Source organism: Alosa alosa, chromosome 7 (assembly GCF_017589495.1).
Source record: "Alosa alosa isolate M-15738 ecotype Scorff River chromosome 7, AALO_Geno_1.1, whole genome shotgun sequence".
Taxonomy (NCBI): Eukaryota; Metazoa; Chordata; class Actinopteri; order Clupeiformes; family Clupeidae; genus Alosa; species Alosa alosa.
In genome coordinates this window covers 2,479,172-2,496,671 of record NC_063195.1, presented here as the reverse complement: position 1 = coordinate 2,496,671, position 17,500 = coordinate 2,479,172, and the positions used below count along the sequence as shown (strand labels likewise).

General features: G+C 46.9%; 1 protein-coding gene across 1 annotated transcript in view; it reads left to right on the top strand.

Moving 5' to 3' along the window:
• The window catches only part of elfn1b (extracellular leucine-rich repeat and fibronectin type III domain containing 1b), an 84,829-nt gene that overhangs the window by 64,602 nt on the left and 2,727 nt on the right, over positions 1–17,500 (top strand). Inside the window, 6 exon segments of the mRNA XM_048248111.1 lie at positions 7,062–8,085; positions 8,088–8,155; positions 9,566–9,739; positions 15,033–15,323; positions 15,326–16,614; positions 16,761–16,845. Coding sequence (XP_048104068.1) covers positions 7,737–8,085; positions 8,088–8,155; positions 9,566–9,739; positions 15,033–15,323; positions 15,326–16,614; positions 16,761–16,845 — 2,256 coding nt within the window. The 5' untranslated portion in view covers positions 7,062–7,736.

Sequence of the window (17,500 nt, the reverse complement as noted above, 5' to 3'; positions counted from 1 at the left end):
TATGTTGATGGATGAGGATTGAGGATTGGCAAAGCATAAACCATCTCTCACTGACACTGACACACACAGACACACACACACACACTGTTGTGTTGATGGGATGTGTAGCAACACTCACATAACTTTACAGTACACATGCGCATGTATGTGCGTGTGTACAGTGTGCATGTGTGCGTCTTGTGTGCGTGCGCGCGCATGTGTATGTGTGTGTGTACAGTGTGTGTGTGTGTGTGTGTGTGTGTGTGTGTGTGTGTGTGTGTGTGTGTGTGTGTGCGTATTGTGTGTGTGTGTGCGTGTGTGTGTGAGTTGCACCAGCTGCTTAATGTCTTTGCATTATATTCTCTGAATATGAACTGGGGGCTAAATTCATTCATATTCATTTATGTAGTGTGTGTGTGTGTGTGTGTGTGTGTGTGTGTGTGTGTGTGTGTGTGTGTGTGTGTGTGTGTTTGACTTATGCAAGTTTTCAATAAAAGCCCTGGAGGTCATTCATTGTCATACAAAAGCAGCACATACACACACACACACACACACACACACACACACACACATATGGAATGCAGGAGAGACAATGAGGAAAGAGAAAGGGGACAGAGAGAGAGAGATTCTTCATTCACTCCTGTGTGTTAACAGAGAAAGGGGGGAGAGAGAGGGGTAGAGAGAGAGAGATTCTTCATTCACTCCTGTGTGTTAACAGAAAGAGGGGGGAGAGGTAGAGAGAGAGATTCTTCATTCACTCCTGTGTGTTAACAGAAAGAGGGGAGAGAGAGGTAGAGAGAGAGAGATTCTTCATTCTCCCCTGTGTGTTAACAGAGAAAGGGGGAGAGAGAGAGGCAGAGAGAGAGATTCTTCATTCACTCCTGTGTGTTAACAGAAAGAGGGGAGAGAGAGAGAGGTAGAGAGAGAGATTCTTCATTCACTCCTGTGTGTTAACAGAAAAGGGGAGAGAGAGAGGTAGAGAGAGAGATTCTTCATTCACTCCTGAGTGTTAACAGAGAAAGGGGGGAGAGAGAGAGAGGTAGAGAGAGAGATTCTTCATTCACTCCTGAGTGTTAACAGAGAAAGGGGGAGAGAGAGAGAGTAGAGAGAGAGAGATTCTTCATTTTACCCTGAGTGTTAACAGAGAAAGGGGGGAGAGAGAGGGGTAGAGAGAGAGAGATTCTTCATTCACCCTGTGTGTTAACAGAAAAGAGGGGGAGAGAGCACTCCTGTGTGTTAACAGAAAGAGGGGAGAGAGAGAGAGGTAGAGAGAGAGATTCTTCATTCACCCTGAGCAGTTAACAGAGAAAGGGGAGAGAGAGAGAGGTGAGAGAGATTCTTCATTCACCCTGAGTGTTAACAGAGAAAGGGGTGAGAGAGAGGTAGGTAGAGAGAGAGATTCTTCATTCACTCCTGAGTGTTAACAGAGAAAGGGGGAGAGAGAGGTAGGTAGAGAGAGAGATTCTTCATTCACTCCTGAGTGTTAACAGAGAAAGGGGGGAGAGAGAGAGGTAGAGAGAGAGAGATTCTTCATTCACTCCTGTGTGTTAACAGAAAGAGGGGGAGAGAGAGGTAGAGAGAGAGATTCTTCATTCACTCCTGAGTGTTAACAGAGAAAGGGGGGAGAGAGAGAGAGGTAGAGAGAGAGAGATTCTTCATTCACTCCTGAGTGTTAACAGAGAAAGGGGGAGAGAGAGAGAGGTAGAGAGAGAGAGATTCTTCATTCACTCCTGAGTGTTAACAGAGAAAGGGGGAGAGAGAGAGGGGTAGAGAGAGAGATTCTTCATTCACTCCTGAGTGTTAACAGAAAGGGGGGAGAGAGAGAGAGGTAGAGAGAGAGATTCTTCATTCACTCCGGCACATTAAGGGCTCTATCGTGCGTCCCAGCGCAATTGACTTTGTATACTCGCGCTTTTGTTTTTCCTATTTTGCAGTCAGCGCATATTGGAATTTTCCCTCCACAGGTACGTGCCTGTAAATTAGGGAATTCAATTGACACCACCGGGGCGGTTCAGCGAAAAGACGGGCGTGTTCCGGCGCAAACGTTCACTGTTGATATTTTGCAGTTTCAGAAAACACTCCCGCCACAGACCAGGAACTCCCTGGTCTAAAGTCTGTGGCGCAAATGCAGATGCTATTTTGAGGACCTGCGTGAATGAATGTGTTGCACACCAATCTACAGACACCCCCGTGATAATATTTGTCCATTTCCCGGTTTTGTTCGTGCATTGGTGACCTAAAAATTAGTAGCCTACAACATCTACATGCAATATATTTACAAATAACAACGCCTAATTATGACCTATTAATTTGGACAACTTTATACAGCCCTATAAAGGCCAAAGTTACCTTTAGTTTTGTTCCAATTTACCATTATGTATGGTTTTAAACATCGCGTGCGCTTTAACATCAGCCTAAGCATTATTCCAGCTGCGCTAAGGTTTTAAGCGCCTACCTTGTTGTAGCCCATCTGAAATAACCCAAGCTTTATGTTCCCTCCATCCTTTCGTTATTTTCAAAAACGTTTTTATCCATGATGGCCTTAAAGTCTTGAGTTAGTGAATTAGCTTAAATCAGCTTTTATGAGGTGTTAACCAGCAAATAGTACAAGAAAGCAGCAAGTATGGCTACAATTTGAAGTTGCTGCACCCATTCATTCTCTCTCCTGCTCAAACGAATGTTGTGCGTGCATTGGTTGATGATAAACTCTACTTAACAGAAAATATTGTAAATAGCCTACTGTCATGCAGTTAATGGATATACTGTGCAGAGTTGAAAGTTAGGTAACTTGGAAACTGTTTCTCACAGGCCGCCCAGTAACGCACACTTTGCTCCACATCTATACAACATAGTTCCCATTTCGGTAAACCGTACATAATTTCAAAGAAAAATATTACCACTCGAGGGAAATCAGTGTGTGGTGTCCATTAAGATGTGAAATCTAGCGTACATTTTCACGAATCACGGATGTGTTGATGACATAAATTAGGAAATATTAGATGACTTAAGGAGACGTGATGTTGAATTGCATGCCGATGCCATTTAACCTTAAAATGCCCCAGCGGCAGCATCGGGAGGAGAGCTTATCTGACAGATCTGCATTGTCTATAGAGAGGTAATGTTAGATTACATTGTACATAGCAAAAATATCACCATGCATTCATAATCTCGTGATTCAGTGAGAGTGATCCCAAAACATCAGAAAGTATGTCTTTGTGACAATTCTGTATTACATTTTGTCAAGAGGAAAAATCAGCTGACAGTTCCTAACTGAACAGTAAAATTATAGCGCCAGAACGCCCCTGGCTGTGCCTGGCAAATACGCCTTCACCATAATAGCAATCAGCTATGGAACAAGCGTGCCTGTTGTTAAAGGGAATATGAGATGACGCCCTGATTGGTTTATTGCACGTTACGCCCAAACCACACCTATGATTAATGTAGCTACTTCAGACCACCCCATTTTAGATTTGCGCCTGGCGCAACAGTCAAATATCCCGCCGGTAAAATAGCATCAGCGCCCAAGATCCGCCCACAAAGTGACTTCCGTTTTGCGCAAAGACACTTCCGTTTCAGACCGTTAAAATATAGCCCTAAGTCTCTCCACATTGTTCTTTGCCAATAAATCCTTTCTTGGAGTGTGTGTGTGTGTGTGTGTGTGTGCGTGTGTTTGTGTGTGAGGGCGGGTGTGTGTGTGTGCACCTGTGTGTGTGTGTGTGGGCGGGTGTGTATGTGTGTGTTGCCTGGATGGCATATGTTGCTCAAAACCTCATACCGTATACATCATTCAGAATTGATTGTGCTTTGCCAAATGTACAAGATGCCCATGCTGTAGGCACTAATGCTCCTCAACACCGTCATAGATGTTGGGTTTGGAACTGAGCACTAGAACAAGTTGGATAGCCTGGATACTTAGATAGGCCCTTTCCTCTTTAGCCCAGATGAGTCCATGATTTCCAAAAAGAATTGCAAATGTTGATTGGTCTAACCGCAGGACCACATTTAAGTTTCCATGTTACCTCAGTTCAATTAATAAACAAGCTCAGGCCCAGAGAAGATAGTATTTTCTGTATCTAAATACAATTTTGCCTGTTGCACGGTAAAGTTTACAGTGGTATTTCTGAATTGAGTATCGAATTGTGCTCATAGACAATGGTTATCAGAGGTTTTCCTGAGCCCATACAATGACTTTCATCACAGAAACAGGTCTGGTTTTAATGCAGTGCCATCTGAGGTCCAAAATGTTAGATTCTCTGAATATTTCTGGGATCTAAACCCAAACAAGGGTCCTCTGAGTCAGCTTCATGGGCGGACCGGCCATTTGGCATACCGGGCATTTTCCCGGTGGGCCGACGCACCTTTGGGGCCGATAGAATAGGCTATATATAATTTAATCATTTTGGCCAACGATCGGCCCAAAGGAAGGACAAACAGCGGCCCACTGGTCATATTTTCATATGTCGACTGATCCAATAACAGCTCACGTCAGACCCACCCCTCGCATTTTGGCCCAGAGCCAGGATTTTGTGAGCCATCAGAAGTTAATCGAAGTTGCCTACACGAAATTGCGGCGGATGCCGGTAGTGATAATAGTGCAAAAGTAACACCAATATAGAAGCTTCAAAAATACAATATTTCAAGTAGGCTAGCATATGTCAGCAACATGTTGAAGTTCGTTGAGCTTGAACGAGAATCTAAGCAAGCAATACGAGGGACAGTGAGCAGGTGGTAGAGCCTTGGGCTGCTACGATAAGAACTCAGTGGTGGAGCAGGTAGGCTATGTGTGACATGCCATGCTGACGATGATGATTATGATGACTTATCAATTGGCGATAATGTAATGATGTGGTTATGATAACGTAAAGGCCGCGGCTGTGATTATAATAACAAACAGCTTAACTTAAATGTTCTAAATGAATGATTTGCAACCCCGACAGCAAAAGTGTCAAATCGATGTTAATTGTTGGTCAGATTGATCAGTTTCCGCCAGACCAAAAATTCAACATCGATGGCATGAGTGGTGGTTGGTCTCTCAAAGTAGAGCCGAAGGTTCTATCTTGTTATATCTGGAAAAAGGTTAATTATCATGGTAAAGATGGGCTAAAAGACTGTAGACTGGAAGGGTTATCGGAAATGGACTAAAAGACTGTGGGACTGGAAGGGTTAAAAATCAAAAGTCATATTCATGCACAAGCCATATACAAAGTAACCTATAAGGGTTATCATGGATAGGGCTAAAAAGACTGAAGACATTAAAGATAATTAGTTAATGTAGCTATAATGTTCCAGCAGCTATAATGTTCCAGCATGTAGTATAGCCTACGGAATAAAATATTTCCAGCAACAGCCCCATTTATTTTGTGTTGTTTCAGTTGTCCTACAGTGATTAATGTCTACTACAATCTAGGTAATTTAGCTCTTTACACATAGGCAAATTCAGTAACTGTTTGGTGCTGCTGTCAGTTGAAATGATACTTTGAATTCAAGCAGAAACTCTTCTTTAATAATTGCTTGTATAGCCTAGACTAGGCTACTTGAATATGGAGATCATGTACTCCATGGCTACCTCTGATCAGACAGAGTGATAGCCAATGAGGCCTATCACTTTCAGTGCTCCATGACAGTTGAAAATATATGCATATTTAAGGGTAATGCAAAGATTTTGTATTTAATTAGGTGTGCCCGACCGATTTGAGGGCCGCTTGGGCCAAGTATGCCAGGGCCGATTTTTGGTCCCAGTCCGCCCCTGGTCAGCTTGTACTGAGACTAAGTAATTCCCCTCTAACAAATACCTTATACACTCTCTCAGCCAAACTCTGCTTTTAGACTAAATCTCAACCAGATTATCCAAAAATCTAAAGAAAAATATTTGGAACATTGGCATAATGAAGCAAAATAAACAAAACAAACTAGAATGTTATTGGAGGAATATCTTTCTACTGTCAGAGATATAAAGCAGAGACAGATCTTGACCAAATACAGACTCAGTGACCACAGCCTAGCCATAGAAAAAGGCAGACTAAGAAAGTAATGGTTGCCAAGAGAGCAAAGAGTCTGTGGTCACTGTACGACAGGTGAGGTTGAGACAGACTTTCTTCTTCAATGTAAGAAATATGACCATATTAGAGATACCTACTTCCATAGATTTACCAACCTAATCCCGGAGTTCCCAAACCCGGGAAAACAGGAAGTACTGCCCGTCTTACTTGGACAGCAAGGACAGACAGCGCTCTTGCTGCTAAATATGTGACTGGATGCCACAGAGCGGAACAGAGAGGGACAGATATTAAACACCACCACATGCACACCTATCCACACCATTGTGAACACCACACAAAAAAAACACTATTCTCAAGCACAAGATATATGTATACATGTCATATCTACTGTATGTTCTGTATTGTATTGTTTGATGTCCTGCTTTGGCAATGCAAAGAAATATGTCATGCCAATAAAGCTACCTTGATTCAAACTGAATTGATAGAGAATCATTGATCATTCATCATTCCTGAGGTAGTGAAATAATGACTCTCTCCCTCTCTCTTCCTCTTTCTCTCTCTTTCCCTCCCTCCCTCTCTCTCCTCTTTCTCTCTCTCCCTCCCTCCCTCCCTCCTCTGTCTCTCTCCCTCCCTCTCTTCCTTTTTCTCATCTTTCCTCCCTCCCTCCCTCTCTCTGTCTCTCTCCCTCTCTCTTCCTCTGTCTCTCTCCTCTCCTCCCTCCCTCTATGTCTCTCTCCCTTTCTCCCTCTCCCCTCTCTCTGTCTCTCCCTCTCTCTCTTCCTCTGTCTCTCTCCTTCCCTCCCTCCCCTCTCTCTGTCTCTCTCCCTCTCTCTCTTCCTCTTTCTCTCTCTGTCTCTCTCCCTCTTTCTCTCTCTCTCCCTCTGTCTCTCTCTCTCCCTCTCTCTCTTCCCTCTCTCTCTCTCTTTCCCTCCCTCCCTCTCTCTCTCTCTCTCTCTCTCTCTCTCTCTCCCTCTCTCTCCCTCTTTGGCGGCGCGTGTGCGTGTGCCATCATGCATTCCTTCCTGACCTCTCCTCTTCTCTCCTCCCCTCTCTCCTCCTCTCCTCTCCTTCTTCTCCCTGCAGAGTTACTACCTGGGTCCTCTAGAGGGGGGCTGGCCACACAGGTGCCTGAGGAAAAATGATGCAGGTGTGGACACTCTTCACTCCTCCACCACCAGAGGGTGCTGTTGACACCTGCCCTGAGCCCGCTCTATCGTCTAGGACTTCAGACGGTCACATCCTAAACCTTTGGCTCTGTCCTAAGCCAAGACTTCAGGCAGCTGAGTTCTAAGCCACAGGTGGTGGCGTGCCAAACAGCAGCTGGCTGTATCCTTCTCTAGGACTTCAAGAATCTCCGGGTTCATTGAATTCAAAATGGAATTTTAGAACCTCACATTGTTACGGAATAGAATCTTGGGTTAGAATGTTCAAAAGTGCCCTGCTGAGGGTTTAGAGACCATGTGACCGCTCCACAGAGAGACCACACAATGACCACCCTGCAGAGAGGCCCACTGGAGCAACACTCCGGAGTCGCTCGCGTCACGCCTGAACCCGACAGCCGACTCACAGGAGCATGACCCTGACGCCGCGCAGTGGAGGCACACACAGGAAGTGACACAGGAAGTGACCCCATTGGTCCGTCAGCTAAATCCTTCCCCTCACGGAGCTGCGACTCGGGGGACGTTTTTCACCTGACCAGTCAAGTGTGTGTGTGTGACGCTGCCACCAGGTCCTGGGTCGCCAAGGCAACACCTCGCCATGCATCCCACGGGGCCTGTGGAGGGCACAAGGTCGTTTCCACGGCGATCGCTGGCCGGCACGCAGGCAGAGAGGAGGCGGAGCCTGTTGAGCTGGTGGGCGTCGGCCGGGGCGGTGGCGCTGGTGCTTGCGTTGTCGTGGACGCCGGGTTGCCGCGGCGACTGCTGGCTGATCGAGGGGGAGAAGGGCTTCGTGTGGCTGGCCATCTGCAGCCAGAACCAGCCGCCGTTCGAGTCCATCCCGTTGCACATCAACAGCACCATCGTGGACCTGCGGCTCAACGAGAACAAGATCCGCTCCGTCCTGTCGCGCCCTCGGCGCTCAGCGGCCCGCTGGCCTCGCCTCGAAAGCCCTCCCCACCAGAGCACGACATCTCCTACGTGGAGGATGGGGCCTTCTCAGCGCTCTTTAACCTGCAGGTACACACACACACACACACACACACACACACACACACACACACACACACACACACACACACACACACACACACACACACACACACACACACACACACACACACACACACACACACACACACACACACACACACACACACACACACACACACACACACACACACACACACACACACATCCTCACCTACCTCAACCTCACCAAGAAGGGTCAGTGGTGGCTGGCCATCTGCAGCCAGAACCAGCCACTGCTCAGTCCATCCCGCTGCACATCAACAGCACTATCGTGGACCTGGGCGGCTCAACAACAAGATCCGGCCCGGTCTTGCACCGACCGCTGGCTGATCAGGGGAGAAGGGCTTCGTGGCTGGCCATCTGCAACCAGCCGCTCGAAATCATCCCAAGCACATCAACAGCACCATCGTGGACCTAAGAACAACGACAACTCCTACGGGGAGGATGGGGCCTCAGCCAGCCGCTAACCCAACCTCACCTACCTCAACCTCACCAAGAACGACATCTCCTAATGCGGGAGGGGATGGGGCCTTCTCAGCTTTAACCAGACACACACACACACACATCCTCACCTACCTCAACCTCACCAAGAACGTCATCTCCTACGTGAAGACTGGGGCCTTGTTGCTGTGTCCTGTAGGGCTCTGATCTGATGTGCGTGTGTGTGTGTGTGTGTATGTGTGTATATGTGACCATGTGTGTGTGTGTGTGTGTGTGTGTGTGTATGTGTGTATATGTATATGTGACCATGTGTGTGTGTGTGTGTGTGTGTGTGTGTGTGTGTGTGTATATATGTGAGCTTGTGTGTGTGTGTGTGTGTATGTAACCATGTGTGTGTGTGTGTGTGTGTATATATGTGACCGTGTGTGTGTGTATATATGATCATGTTTGTGTGTGTGTGTGTGTGTGTGTGTGTGTGTATGTAACCGTGTGTGTGTGTGTGTGTGTGTGTATATGTGATCATGTGTGTGTGTGTATATATGTGACCGTGTGTGTGTGTGTGTGTGTGTATGTGATCATGTGTGTATGTGTGTGTGTGTATATATATGTGACCGTGTGTGTGTGTGTGTGTGTGTGTATATATGTGACCATGTGTGTGTGTGTGTGTGTGTGTGTGTGTGTGTGTGTGTGTGTGTGTGTATGACCGTGTGTGTGTGTGTGTGTGTGTGTGTGTATATGTGATCATGTGTGTGTGTGTGTGTGTGTGTATATATGTGACCGTGTTTGTGTGTGTGTGTGTGTATATGTGATCATGTGTGTGTGTGTGTGTATGTGATCATGTGTGTGTGTGTGTGTGTATGACCGTGTGTGTGTGTGTGTGTGTGTGTGTGTGATCATGTGTGTGTGTGTGTATATGTGTGTGTGTGTGTGTGTGTGTGTGTGTGTGTGTGTGTGTAGGTGCTGCAGATGGGCTTTAACCGGCTGCGTAACCTGACGGAGGCCATGCTGCGGGGCCTGGGGAAACTGCAGTACCTGTACCTGCAGGCCAACCTCATCGAGTCCGTCAGCGCCAACGCCTTCTGGGAATGCCTGGATCTAGAGAATGTGGACCTGTCCATGAACCGCCTGCAGGTACACACACACACACACACACACACACACACACACACACACACACACACACACATACACACACACACATACACACACACACACATGTGTACACACACACTCACACACACACACACACTTGAGCTAGAGAATGTGGACCTGTCCATGAACCGCCTGCAGGTGCACACACACACACACATGTGTACACACACACTTACACACACACACACATGTGTACACACACACACTTACACACACACACACACACACACACACACACACACACGTGTACACACACACTTACACACACATGGTCACATGTGTACACACACACTTACACACACAAACACACACACACGGTCACATGTGTACACACACACACTTACACACACAAACACACACACACACACACACACGGTCACATGAATAAACACACACACACACACACACACACACACACACACACACACATATATATATACACACACATGCCTTATCACCCCATTCAAAGAGCCAGTGCAGGGACAAGTACAGCGGCGATTTAAAGGACAAGTTCGCTATTTTACACTTAACCCTTAGAACCCGATTGACGAAGTGCGCCAAAACACACCCTCTCTTCTCTGTTATTGCGTGACAGAGGAGAAGTGTGGCAGAGGAGAAGTGTGGCTTCCAAAGAGACTACACACTTGTCTGGACGATCAAGTATGAAAATTTAAAAAATCATGAAATTAAATCAAATTGCATCATATTTACAGTCTATACTTTCATGCTTCACCTGGCGCACTCCATTACTCGCTTTGAATTACTCGCGAACCCAGGATCGTGATAGATATGGGAAGCATATCAGATGAAAGAGGAGAAACAGGGCTATATATTGGTATCATGGATATCGATCTTCTGGCTTATAAAACAAAAATATTAACATCATGTGCACAAACCAACGCTGCACACCCATTACCTCGCTTGAATTACTCGTCAACCCATGATCGATAGATATGCCACATATGTCAGATGAAAGAGGAGACACAGAGCTATCATTTGATATCAAATACATCATTCTGGGTTATACAACAGACGAAGTGACAGCAAAATAATAACTTCATATAGCTGGACTTCTAATTCCCACGCTTTTTGTCTGTTTTGTGGCAAAGCATGTTTATAATCCAACGCTTATCGTAGGTTTCATGGCAAAAACATTTTCATAATCCGGTTTTGAGATCCTATCAAATTCCTGCATGGCATCCAATTCAAGGCCCACATTGCATCCCAATTTGTTCAACAAAGAAACACCTTTTGCCTTTTTACTTGTTCATGGCAATGCAGTAAAAGTTGAGAATCATCATGAGTGCATACACCATAGTCACACATGCTAACAGGCAAACTTGGGTCAAGTCAGGTCAGATCAGTTCGTGGTCACAGATATGGGAGCGCAGAATGGTCATTTTTCATCGCTAAATAAAAATGGCATTTATTTCCGTGAATCACACACACCACATATTTCTGTAAATTGCTCAACCCCAGAGTATCCCTCCAACATGGCAATTATATTGCCCGTTTCAGGACAGTCGGCCCTACACACACATGAAATGCATGTAGAGCTATGAGCTTGCTGTGGTGAGATACAGGTCAAAAATATAAGAATTTTATAATATGATTTTTATATTTGAATTCTTTAAAAATCAAAATAAAATCAATGCTAGTACTAATACATGAAATGACCAGAATAAATCCTTATGAATAAAGGTAGTGAACATGCCCTAAAAACAGCTTAGGGTTCTAAGGGTTAAAGCCCTGTTTTCAGATAGTTTATGATTAAATAGAATGTTTAAGATTGAAATTTGGACACATGCTGCAGCTATTTTTGTGTGAGCATATCAGTGAACACCCTTGACCACTCGGTGAGTTTCGCGTCTTTGTAAACGAAAGTTTAATGCGTTTAGAAAGATTGTTCCAGTGCACCTATGTAGCTGCTGCCAGGGAGGTGGGGGGTGCTACCACAGAAACCGAAAATTCTCAGGACAGCAGCATGTGTTCAAATTTCAATCTTAAACGTTCTATTTAATCATAAACTATCTGAAAATAGGGCTTTAAGTGTAAAATACCGAACTTGTCCTTTAACCACTATCACTCAAAGGGTCGCAGCATAATTGAAAGGGCGTTTGGCATGATGAAGACCAGGTGGAGGTCAACACTTTTCAGAGCTGTGGAGGGTGAAGCCCACATTTGCACCACAGGTAATTGCTTCCTGCGCATTCTTGCACAATGTGTGTATGGACAATGGTGACACACTGACTCCAGATGAAGACATTTGAAGGGATAGGTATGACCCCCAACCTCCCCGTGAACCAATGGCATACAATGAAACCTCTGGGAATGACATAAGAAACAGACTGGCTGCCCTAGTTTCAGGCAATGTGCAAGCCCCGTGAACATGACAGGTGTCATATGTAACGGCGTGGGCTCGTTCACACCATCACATAATGAGGGACAAGAAACAGTTGTAAAGAATAATAATTTATTTAAAGAAGTGCAATCAAATCAGGTCAATAATATGTGTCTAGGGTATGTTGGTGCAATGTTGTGCGTGTATGGATGTGGTGAGCGTCTAGTAGATCAGTATCAGGATGTTAGCTGCAAAGGAAGAGAATTATCATTAAGATAGAGTGAGATGAAGAATGATAGAGTGTGTCCGTGAAGGAAAGAAGTCAAATAGTGCCTACCTGTGAGAGAGAGAAGCCCCTTTTATAGCCCAACCCCTAAGTGCAGGTGAAACCAATAAGGCACTTAGGCTGCCTAGGACACCCAGGCCTAGCACTGTCCGTGCACTGACTGCACTAGACCCATAGGGGCCGTGGTTTGCACCCAGGTGGGCGTCACACATATGCATGTCATTTGTGAGAGAGAGAGGAGTGGTGCGTGTGTGCCTGAAGCGCATCCAAGACAGAGAGCATCCTGGTCTGTTTTCACACATCCTGGTCTGTTTTAAATCAACCAATCAGTTTTCAGTGTAGGTGGGCTTATATCTCTTTTCTCCCGAACTTAATTAATCAGTTCAGTCAGTGTATCTAGGAACAGGAGCGTGTCAGTGCCCCTCAAAAAGGAACATTTAAGACCCATTTGATATCAGACTACACAAAAGTGTACCCAATTGTCTCATAAGAGTAAAACATAATGATAGTCTTGCACACTGCACTGTTTGTAACAGTGACTTTAGCATTGCTCACGGTGGGTTAAATGATTGCAAAAGACTTGTTGAGGTGAGTTTAACAAGAGTAATTTCATTTGCATATTACTCAGGCCTATACTAGATGGCTAGTTGCCAAGGCTACATGAAAAGGCCAAACTACCAAAATCTACATATTTCACTATCACAATTTCTATCAATAGGCCTTCCTTATTTGATGTACTGACTAGACATTATTGAACAAACATCTGAATTTCAGTATCTAGGTAGGTTAGGTTGGGATGTCTGCTATACATTGTTGGCATTACTGTTAAAATGCACTTCCAGTATAGTGAGTATTGGCAAAACCGGTTATCATTTTTATGTTGAGGCGGTGGGGGTGTTGTCGGCAGCTGCTGAAAGTAACTAATAAAGTAACTTGTAATCTAACTTAGTTACTTTTAAAATCAAGTAATCAGTTAAGTAACTAAGTTACTTTTTAAAGGAGTAATCAGTAATCAGTAATCAGATTACTTTTTCAAGGTAACTGTGGCAACACTGTGTACTACTTAGTACCGTCTGCTTGCAATAAATATTTTTACACTGCAGGTGTTTTGTATCTTTTCCAGTTATTACGGTTTTGAACTTCATTGATGTGATGACACAATGTCTTTGTTAGCATTTCTCTTTATTGCCCAATAAAATAAACACAACGGGCAAACGCATATATAAAAAATATATTAAACACAGAACCATTACAAAAATAACTTAAATGACACACATATATTAAAAAAAAGTATAAAAAAAACAAGGCACTGAAATGTATAAAACTGAGAAAGTGCAAATAGCAAACATAAAACAAACAAAAAACAAAACTACAGCTTATCGACCATTTTCTCAAAGAGGTTCAAGAACCTCTCACTCTTCTCATGCTCTCCTCTGCTCTTTATGTGACTCCTCAGTGAGGTAATCAAGGACATGGTTGTTCCTCTTTATGTGACTCCTCAGTGAGGTAATCAAGGACATGGTTGTTCCTTTTCTCTGTTTTTGGGTGAGGGAGTTGGGGGGCTATCCATGGCAGAGGTAGAGGTAGAGGGCTGAGACATGGCTGCAGAGGTAGAGGTAGAGGGCTGAGACATGGCTGCAGAGGTGGAGGGTCGAGTCTGAGGTGAGGAGGTGCTGGCGGCAGATGAGGGCTCAACAAGATATCTTGGATTACAATCAACAAATTCTGTTGCTATAATGTTGCTATATATATATATATATATATACCTCATGCATCTCCTCATAATACTGCCAGGTCGCAGCGGTCACTTCCCCCCTGTCTGTTCCTGACCCTGTTTTAGTTCTTAGCTCCTGGAAGGACACACAGCACACACAAAAGTAAATAATAACAAAAACATTATGCATTTATTGCCTTGCATTGACATTAACGTTGTAAGGTTTTTTTCTTTAATGGAATATCACATAAATATCACATACATACACTACCAGTGACCCTTCCCTCCAACCCCATTTCTGTAATCAGTGTCCTGTAGCATAATCAACAACAATGTACAGGTGCATGAACAGGAATGAATTACAAATTATTACAATAACAACAATACAATTATGAATGGCTACAACATTGAACGCATGACTCACTCCCACATTTGCTTTGCAGCGTATTTTGACTTCAGAAATTTCTGCTCGTTTTCGTGCCGAAAACGTATCAGCTGCCGTGTTTCCTCCGGCGTCCCTGTGTGCTAAAGCATGTATCAATGTCGCTAGTTGTCTACGCTGATATCAAACGGAATTCGCTGCTAATTGAGTTTAGTAAACTAGACATGCATGGAGTTCATTAGTCAGAGAAATGCAGGATTGTTGTGCACTCAGCAATGTAATTGAATGAATTGAGATAGCCCTTCGTCTCACGTGCACGCGCAAAACTAAGGGGAAGGGGGAAGGGGGAAAATAGAGAATTGAGATTGGCCCTCTGACCTGTCCATGAATTGCCTCCAGGTACTGGATGGCGGCACCTTCCATGGGCTGCCCAAGCTGACCACATGCGAGGTCTACTCCAACCCGTTCAGCTGCACACACACACACATGCAAGCACGCACGCACACACACACCCACACACACAGTCTCTGACCTGTCCATCCTCTCCAGGTACTGGACGGCGGCACGTTCCATGGGCTGCCCAAGCTGAGCACGTGCGAGGTCTACTCTAACCCGTTCAGCTGCACCTGCGAGCTCCTGGCTTCCCTGCGTTGGCTGGCCAACTTCCCCAACCGCACGCGCGAGCGCATGGCCTGCGACTCTCCGCCCGGTTTCCACGGCTACAGCCTGCTCAGCCAGAACCCGCGCATGCCCACCTACCGGAACGCCTTCCACGCTCTCAAGACGGTCTGCGCAGACGACCCCCGCAGCGGCGGACCCGGCGCCAACACCTACCTGTTCGGACCCGGCGGGGTCGGGGAGTGGCCGGGGGAGGAGGGATTCCCGGCGGCGGCCAATCGCGTTGCGAGGAGTGCGCTTCGGGGTCCCCGCCTCCTCCGGACGAGCCAATCAGCACGAGTCGCGTGAACCTGGGTCCGGGGCTGGTGGGAGGCGGCGGATCTGGCTCCGGGCCAGTGATGACCCTGAAGGACCTGAGCACGACGCTGCAAGGCCACACGGCCGTGGTCTCGGTCCACATCCCCGACCCGTTCCGCAAGATGTACGTGCTGGTGCAGTACAACAACAGCTTCTACACCGACATCCAGCCGCTGAAGCTGCCGCGCGAGGAGCTGGAGCTGTCGCGCCTGCGGCCGCACACCGACTACACCTACTGCGTGGTGTCCGTGCGCAACGCGCTGCGCTTCAACGAGACGTGCCTGACCATCCCCACGGGGCCCCGCGCGGTGCGCGAGCGTCTGCCCGGCGAGTCCAACGCCACGCACTACATCATGACGCTGCTGGGCACGCTGTTCGGAATGCTGCTGGCGCTCGGCGCCGCCTGGCACTGCGTGCGGAGGAAGAGGAGGGAGGAGGAGCGCAGCCGCAAGCTCAGCCAGATGAAGAGGAGTCTGATGGAGCTGCGCTACGGGGGCCAGGCCGAGGGCGCGGTCGGGGGCGGACCCGGGGGAGGAGACGACAGGGGGTCCGTTCACAGGATGCCCCCCATGGAGGCGTACCAGCTGCAGCTGCAGGAGGTGATGATGGACACGCCCCTCAGGGGAGGAGGGCCCTCTGGCGCCCCCAAGGGGAACTACATGGAGGTGCGTCGGGAGGAGCCCATTCCGGCGTCGCAGCTGTGCGACCCCGAGCAGGAGCGGGGGGGGGCGCCGACGACGACGGACATCCTGGGGCCGGAGGATGTCGGAGCGCAGGGTTCCGTGGCGGAGATCTCCACCATCGCCAAGGAGGTGGACAAGGTCAACCAGATCATCACCAACTGCATCGACGCGCTCAAGTCAGAGTCCACGTCCTTCCAGGCGCCGCCGCCCCCCGGGCTCGTCTCCATGGCGACCGGCGGCGACCCTCAGCTGGTGATGTCGACGACCTCGACGTCCACGGGGTCGGACCGACGCTGCTCCCCGTCGTCCCTTAGCGGACGCGCAGGCGTCTTCCTGTCTCCCGCCTACAAGGGCCGAAGCCCCGCCTCCCGTCCCGCCCTCCAGCGACACCACAGCGTGGAGGCCCCTCCCATGAAGCGGTTCGCTCCCTCCTCGAGGTTCCCTGCGCCGCCTCTGGCAAGGGGGTTGCCACGGTGACACCCGCCACGGTCATCATGCGCGCCTCTGAGGCTGAGCGCCTCCACGCCGAACACCACCGCCACTCCTACCCCGGCCCCGCCCCACTCCCACTTTCGCCTCCGCCCTCTCCCGCTTGACCCCTTCCCACCAAAGCCTCAAGCATCCTGGAGCCGCTATCGATACCACGGCAGCGTGAGCTCGCCTATTCCCAGCTGTCACCGGATGACTACCCGGATTATCAGGAGGTATGGCTACGCAATGAATCTAATTGTATTCATCAACAAGTCAATTAACCAATTAATCCAATCAAATGTATTCAATTTCAGTTAATCAATTAATCCAATTTCAATTTCGATCATCACAAACAGCATAATTTATAAAACAATGATTTTACAGTTTGCAATGATGTTGTTGTTTTGTCTTGAAGGGGAAATCTAGTTTGAAAACAAGCTAGGGTTTGAACGATAACAATTAGTTAATTAGTGCTGACATTAATTGGAGTCAAACCAGTCAACGTTAATTAAACCGGAATATGCACCTACAACAAAAGGGCATATACAATAGCCTTTAATTAAAGTCGACATCAATCAGACCAGAATATGCTTCTTTAACAAAATAGCATATAGAATAGCCTTTGAGGGCCATGTCACTAAGTCAACTCTAAGAGAATAGACTAGAAGGTCATGCCACCACATCAACTCTTAATAAATAGACTAGAAGGTCACGCGACCACATCAACTCTTACAGAATAGACTAGAAGGTCATGCCACCACATCAACTCTTACAGAATAGACTAGAAGGTCATGCCACCACATCAACTCTAATAGACTAGAAGGTCACGCCACCACATCAACTCTTACAGAATAGACTAGAAGGTCATGCCACCACATCAACTCTAAT